The 7605-nt window shown below is 59.9% G+C and overlaps 1 protein-coding gene across 1 annotated transcript; it reads right to left on the minus strand.

The window, feature by feature from the left end:
- Positions 1-404: 404 nt before the first annotated feature.
- LOC135666208 (probable leucine-rich repeat receptor-like protein kinase At1g35710) lies at positions 405-2480 on the minus strand. Its single transcript, XM_065177777.1, has 2 exons — positions 2469-2480; positions 405-2207 (listed from the first exon to the last, which is right to left on the minus strand). The coding sequence occupies exons 1-2, from the start codon at positions 2478-2480 to the stop codon at positions 510-512; spliced, it is 1710 nt and encodes a 569-aa protein (XP_065033849.1). The 3' UTR covers positions 405-509.
- Positions 2481-7605: the final 5125 nt, after the last annotated feature.

Consider the following 7605-nt stretch of genomic DNA (forward strand, 5'->3'; position numbering starts at 1 on the left):
AGAGGTTGTTCAAATTGAACCTAACCAAGATTTCAGTTCGGATCAATTGAATTGAACTAATTTATTTTATATATATATATATAATTATTTTAATTATAAACTGATTAATTGAATCGAATTAATCGAATCGATTAAATAAATTTGAATCGATTACGATTCAAACTATCTTATTTTAATCAAATCTAACTGAAAACGGTTTGAACCAGATTTTATTACGTCGACTGACACAACACATGGATATTGTTCGATTGGAGGAGCTCAAGTATATAGATATATTCATCAATCTCTATAAATTATGTAAGTATGTAGCCTTATATTATATTATATAGTTTGATATATTAAGATTCCTCACCTTAATAGACAATTGGACTCCAAAAAACGAAAAAGAAAAAAGTTCAAGCCGTTCTTACGTTTCCATGAATTGTCAAACAAGAAAGTTTTGTTTTGTTCTCCGTCACCTTGACATCGGGAAATTAAATCTGAGACTCCTTCCTGTGTACTTTGGCTCGTTACCACAGCTTGCATGGCGGGAGAGGCGCGCTGCAGAGCCCCGTGTTTCCTCTGAAGCCCTCCGCCGTCAAGGGAGCCCGATGGCGCGGTATCCGACCGCTGAGCCTGTTATCTGACACATCGAACTCGGTCAGTCGCGCGAGGTCCAGCACGCCCTCAGGTATGATCCCGGAGAGCCCGTTCCCCGCCATCCTCACCTCCTTCAGCGCCGCCAGCCTCGCCATGGACGCCGGTATCCCGCCGCCAAGCTCTGGGTTGTGCGACACCACTAGCCTCTCTACTGTGTCCATCGCGGCCAGCTCCCCCACGCCCTCGTCAAGCCCCCCGGTGAACCGGTTGCGTGACAGATCCAGCGTCCGGTAGTGCCCCAAGGGGTCCTGCGTCCCCTTCGCCAGCACTGGCCGCAGCCGGCCGTACAGCTCGTTGGAGTGCAGGTCCAGGTCCATCAGCAGCGTCAGGTTCTTGAACCCCTCCGGGATCCCCGAATGCAGAGTGTTGTTGGAGAGGTTGAGCAACGAGAGCCCGGTCATGTTGCCGATCCACGGCGGGAGATCCCCCACCAGTCCGTTGCTGGAAAGGTCGAGGATCGAGATGGACGACGCCGACGACAGCCAGTCAGACAGCGGACCGGAGATCCCTGTGTCCGCCAGGACAAGCTTGAATATGTTCATCTGGCCGAGCCAGCTCGGCGGCCTGCCCAAGTGCATCAGGGAGTTGAAGGAGAGATCCAGCTCTTGGAGGTTCCGCAGCCGGGAGAGCTCGGCGGGGATTGGACCACCGAGGCGGTTCCGCGACAGGTCTAACGTCTGCAGATTGGCCAGGTTGGCGAAGCTGGAAGGGATCCTGCCGGTAAATCGGTTGTTGGAGAAGAAGATGTCCGTGAGCGTGGCGAGGCGTCCTATAGCGGCGGGCAGCTGACCGGTGAGCTTGTTGTTCTCCAGTATCAGTCTCTCGATGCTAGGTAGGCCGCCGATCGAATCCGGGATGCTCCCGGTGAGCTGGTTCTCCGACATCCTACAGAACTGCAGCGAGACCATACCGGCGATGGAAGGCGGAATGCTTCCCGTGATGCGGTTCTGGTTCAAGTAGAGAACCACCAGGTTTTTGAGCTTGCCTATGGAGCTGGGGATGCCGCCGGAGATCTTGTTCTCTGAAAGATCAAGAACAGTGAGCCTTCGCAGCAATCCGATCTCCATGGGGATGGAGCCGGTGAGGTGGTTGCCATGGAGGTCTAGTGCCTCCATTGCAGGTACCCGCCCGATGGATGCCGGGATGCCGCCGGTTAGCCTGTTGTTGGAAAGAGAGACCACGGAAAGAAATGGAGAGGTGAACATGGAAGGGGGAAGCGATCCGGAGAGGCGGTTGTTGCCGAGGGAGAGCTTCCGGAGTCGGGTGAGGTTTGCGAAGGCGGAGGGGATGCAGCCGGTGAGTTGGTTGGAGTCGAGGAGGAGGTGTTCAAGGCGGGAGAGGCGGCCGAGGGCGGGTGGAACGGGGCCGGCGAGCTGCTTGAGGTTGCTGAGATCGAGCAACCGGAGGGAGAAGAGGTCGCCGAGGGCAGGCGAGAGACTCCCGGCAATGGAGGCGTCGGAGATGAAGTCGGGCCCGGGGGAGAGGCCAGGGCGGGAGACGTTGACGACGCGGCCAGTGGCAGTGTTACGGTAAATAACGTTCTGGCCGCGACTTTGGGGTTGACGCGGCTAGTTCAGGGCCCCAAATGCCTGGGATCGGTCGTGTCTCCCTTTGTAGGGCTTGAGATGGCGGATGCAGAGGGTCTTGCTTGAGAGCTCCGCCTTGACGAACCGGGTTGACGATGGTCGGGTACCTGCACATAGGTCGGGTCGGTATCTCGGCCCGACCCCTCCGACGATCAAGTTAGTGGGAAGGAGTATTGTATTGGGTTCGAGATCCCCCTTGTGCTGGGAGCCGGGGGGGGTATTTATAAGGGGGGTTGATGTTACCTGATGGGCCATCCTGCCAGAGCATGACCGTACCTCTGACGGCGTCTGTCGCCGCCGTGGGCGTTGCGTGGAGAGCCGAGCTGCCGCAGGGTATGGGGGGTGTCAGCTGGCACCTTTGACTGCCTCGGCCGGCCGTGATGGGTCAGCCGAGGAGGTCGTTCGGGTACGGCGGGTATGGGTGCGTGTCGTGTCGTCGTTAATGCTATTTCTGGGGCAGCGCGTCGTACTGGGCGTCCGACGTGGGGGGGTGTATTACGTCAAATCCGGGAGTTATGTCAAGTCAGTTTTTTACCCTTATCATATGCCCCACCCGAAAGGAGCTATGCATCGGCTTTACGCGTAAGGAGTTCGATGCATGGTTCCCTGCTTCAACGTGCTGTTCAGGTGGGTCTGAGAGGCGTGCCGTAGTTGGATCGGTCGCGCGAGTACTTCCCGAGCAGAGCTTAGCCGGGATACGCAACTTGGTCGGGAGGCTGAGCGGGGTCGGCCTAGGGGCCATTAGGGTCGATGAGGGTCGAGAGGCACTATGCAGGTGGTGCGATCGTGCAGGCATGACTGGGGAGATGCGAAGTTGAGGGTCGAGGAACACAACGCAAGCGGGGTGACCGCATAGGTGTGACTCGGGGCGGTGCAGAGCCGGAGAGCCGAGGAGCACAACGCAGGCGGGGTGACCGCGCAGGTGTGACTCGGGGTGGCGCAAAGCCGGAGAGCCGAGGAGCACAACAGGCGGGGTGACCGCGCAGGTGTGACTCGGGGTGGCGCAGAGCCGGAGAGCCGAGGAGCACAACAGGCGGGGTGACCGCGCAGGTGTGGCTCGGGGTGGCGCAGAGCCGGAGAGCCGAGGAGCACAACAGGCAGGGTGACCGCGCAGGTGTGGCTCGGGGTGGCGCAGAGCCGGAGAGCCGAGGAGCACAACAGGCGGGGTGACCGCGCAGGTGTGGCTCGAGGTGGCGTAGAGCCAGAGAGCCGAGGAGCACAACAGGCGGGTTGACCGCGCAGGTGTGGCTCGGGGTGGCGCAGAGCCGGAGAGCCGAGGAGCACAACAGGCGGGGTGACCGCGCAAGTGTGGCTCAGGGTGGCGCAGAGCCGGAGAGCCGAGGAGCACAACGCAGGTGGGGTGACCGCGCAGGTGTGACTCGGGGTAGATTGACCGAGGCGCTCGGTGCGGGTGGGCCGCGACCGAGGTGGTGGGTTCGGGCGTAACGTGACCGAAGCGATACTTGACTTTCGATTAGCGTTAGGTCGTTTTGACCGTTGTGCGGGCACGGGCGGCCGGGTCGCCTTTTGCCTGGGAAAGGTCAAAGGGCCGTGCCTTTCGGGCGTCGTCGGTTTTCGAGGTTGATATGATTAGGGGCTCCGTACTTCATACTGCACCGCATTTAAGAGCCGCACCAGCCGAAGTTATGGCGATGCGACCTTTGCGTCTTCGCAGCGCGGCTCAGGAGGGGAAAGGTCGTCGTTTCGGCGGGAAACAGGCTATAAGTATCGCTCCGTCGGTCCCTTTCACTTCTTGGTACCTGCTTTTGCTTCAATCCCTCCTTTGGGTGTCCTAGTCCGGCACTTCTTCAGCCGCCCTTCCTTCCCAAAAGCTCGGTAAGGATGGCTTCCCCTCCTTCATCCCTTCCTTCTCCGCCTCCTCTTCCCGGTGCCGCCGGTGAGGGGGTGGCGTTGGTGAGCTCCCGCTCGTCGTCCGAGGAAAGGGCCACCAAAGCCCTCGAATCGCTTATGTGGCCGCACGACCTCGACTCCACCGTGAGCGAGTCGTCGCTCGGCCTCCTCCGGGACCGTTACGGTATCCCGGCGGAGTTCACGCTCATTGCTCCTGAGCCGGGGCAGCGAGCGTATGACCCTATACCCAAGGGCTTTGCCCTAACAGTAGACGCCTTTGAGGCCGGGCTGCACCTTCCGTTCCACCCCGTCATTACCGCCTGCGTCTCGTGGTGGCGCATTTCCCCTTCCCAGATGGCGCCGAATTCTTGGCGCTATCTGGTGGCGTTCCTTGGGGAATGCTATTATGCCCAGATCGGCCCGAGCCGGTCCCTTTTCCTCTCCTGTTTCCGTCTATCCAGAGGGTCGGGGGGCTATTATTTGTTCGCCCGACTGGGTTTCCGTGTCAGTGGGGCTCCTTCCAGCAACAAGGGGTGGAAGGAGCGCTTCTTCTACGTTTGCCATCCGAGGAGTTGGAGCTTCGGGCTCCGGTGGGCGGCGCGCGCAGTCGATAATACTGCCCCGGCCTTGGACGAGGGGGAGCTCCGAGCCCTTCGAAGATTGAAGGAGATCCTCCCTTCTTCTCGAGTCATCCGAAAGATGACCGAGGCGTGGCTGGTCGAGGCGGGCTTGAGCCCAGTACCTCGAGGTATGCCCTGAGAAGGTGGCGGTGGGCCTTCCAATTTTGCTTTTCTTTTTTGGAATACTAACCGAGGTCGTTGTGTTTGTGCAGGGATGGTGAAACTTGCCGTGGTGCGTGGAGGACGCATTTCGTCGGCCGCATCTCCGCGGCGCCAGGTCGGCCCGAGCGCTGACACTAGAGAGGCGCCGGTGGATCTCGAGGATGCCCGTCCTCGAAAGAAGGCAAAGGTCGTAGCTCCGAAGAAACCGACTCCCCCAAGGGCTCAGGAGAGCGCAGAGGCGGCGGAGTCGGGCTCGCACGATAGGCAAGGAGGGCGAGGTCGAGGCGAGGCAGGCCTGAGCAACGTGGTCGCAGGAAAGGCGCCTCGGGATCCCTCGATCCGGGACTTGTGTCGTCTTCCGGCGGGCCCGCCGAACGACTTCTATCATGCACGCCTGATGGGCGAACTTTCTGAGGGCCAACCTTCTGACCGGTTGGTAGCTTGGTGGGCGGGGCTGACCCGCGGGACCCGGGTCTGGGCCGACGGGGAGACCGCGGCCGCGTTTGTCCGAGGGGGGCTGCACCCTGATCTGGCCCGCGAGATGTACACTCTGCCGTCCGACGTCCTGTTCGGGAAGTCGGTGAAGTCGCTGTTGTGGGTAAGTGTTCCGCTACCAGCTTCCTGCTTGTGGTGCTCCCGAGGGTCGTTCTGACTTTCTTCTTGCAGGGCCAGCACTACGCGATGGCACTGGCAGACCGGGTTCGCGACGCGGGTCGGGCCCTTGGAATTCTGTGCGACCGCAACGCCGAGCTGCGCAAACAGCTCGAGGAGGTGCGGGCCGGGGCGGCTCCGGAGGTGGTTGCGGCGGTCGAGCAGCGTTCCTCGGAGCTCGAGGAGGAGGCGATGCATCTCCGAGCTGAGGCAGGGGCGGCCGACAAGCGTGCGTTGGCGCTGGAGGCCGAGGTCCTTCGCTTAAGGTCCGAGGCGAAGGCGGCCGAGGAGGAGAAAGGCAATCTCCGGGGACTCCTGAGACTCGTCTGGCCCGAGACGAGGCAGCCGTCCTGACCCAGCGGCTGGAGGGCGCACTAGCTGACGTGAAGGGGGCTTCAGAAGCCCTGGCGGCCGAGCGGGAGCGGCGGCCGGAGAAAGAGGAGGTAATCGAGGCTTATAAACAGTCCCCGGGCTTCCAGCTCGGGCTGGCTCGGTCGGGGCAGGTTACCTATGAGTACGGGTACCGAATCGCCCTTGGCCGGTTCCAGACGAGCCATCCCGGGCTGGAAGTGGAGGCGGATCCGTTTGTCTCGCATCCTGAGGATTTGGATGTGGACATGCCGGAGGAAGTTCCCTTTGATGATGGCGTGGGAGGATCTGACGGTTAGGGCGGTCTGGAGGTCAGCTCAGCCGAGCAGCTTCCGTATTTTGTAATTTTCGTGACCTTCGGGTCTGGTTGCGGTTGTAGCCCCTTGCTTTGTAAAGAAAACTTCCTCCCAGTACGTCTTTCTGCTTCGAAAGTTGGGCCTTGTAATCCCATGCTTCATGAATAAAAGAATCTTTTTCCAGTGTCTTTTAAGCTCCGAAAATTGCAGAACTTCAATCTTGGGAGCTGGGGCATTGGCCTCAGACGAAGAACTTTCTAAGGTTCTGGACGTTCCATGTCCTTGGCAGGGAGGAACCGTCCATTGTTGTGAGTCGATAAGTACCTGGTCGAACCACGCTGGTAACCCGGTAAGGTCCCTCCCACTTGGGGGCCAGCTTCCCCCTCGTTCGGGTTGGGTCGCTGACTTCGGCCCTTCGTAGGACCAGATCGCCTAACCTGATTGGCCTAGGTCGCACCTTTCTGTTGTAGACCCTTGCGACGGCTCTCTGGTGAGAGAGGGCCTTCAGGTGTGCATCGGCGCGTCGCTCCTCGAGCACGTCGAGGTTGGCGCGAAGTCCCTGGTTCGAGGCCTCCTGGTCATAGCTCCTCGTCCGAAGCGTAGCGACAGTCATCTCGGGCGGTAGGACGACCTCGGTTCCGAAAGTCAGGCTATAGGGGGATTCTCCGGTCGCAGCCTTGGGGGTGGTGCGCAGTGACCACAGCACGCTGGGGAGCTCGTCCGTCCAGGTCGATCGGGCCGCGGACACTCTTCTTCTGAGGCCATCCAGGATGGATCGGTTGGTTACCTCGGCCAACCCGTTCGTCTGAGGGTGGGCCACCGAACTGAACCTCAGTTGAATGCCATGACCGGCGCAGAATTCCCGGAACCTCGTGCCGGCGAACTGAGGTCCGTTGTCGGTGACAATGGCTCTGGGCAACCCGAACCGGGTCACAAGGTTTTTCCAAACGAATTTCTCCATCTGGTGTTCCGTCGTCGTGGCCAGTGGCTCGGCCTCGACCCACTTTGTGAAGTAGTCTACTCCCACGATTATATACTTCCACTGCCCAGAGGCCGGTGGAAAGGGGCCGAGGAGGTCCAGTCCCCACTGGGCGAACGACCATGCGCAGTCGATGGGACTGAGGGAGACCGCAGGCTGTCGGGGCGCGCGGGTGTGTTGCTGGCACGAGCTGCACCGCTGCACGTAAGCTTTTGCGTCTCGACACATGGTTGGCCAGTAGTAGCCTTGGCGTAGTATCTTGTGCGCCAGGGTCCGCCCGCCAATGTGTTCGCCGCAGATCCCCTCGTGAGTTTCAGCCAGGACGGTCTGGGCTTCGTCAGGCTCCAAACACCTCAGTAGGGGGTAGGTGAAGGATCGTCTGTAAAGCCGGCCACTTTCCTCGGTGTACCACGCGTGTGTGCGGCGCAGACGCCGAGCCGCGACTTGTCGAG

Source organism: Musa acuminata, unplaced genomic scaffold (assembly GCF_036884655.1).
Source record: "Musa acuminata AAA Group cultivar baxijiao unplaced genomic scaffold, Cavendish_Baxijiao_AAA HiC_scaffold_1077, whole genome shotgun sequence".
NCBI lineage: Eukaryota > Viridiplantae > Streptophyta > Magnoliopsida > Zingiberales > Musaceae > Musa > Musa acuminata.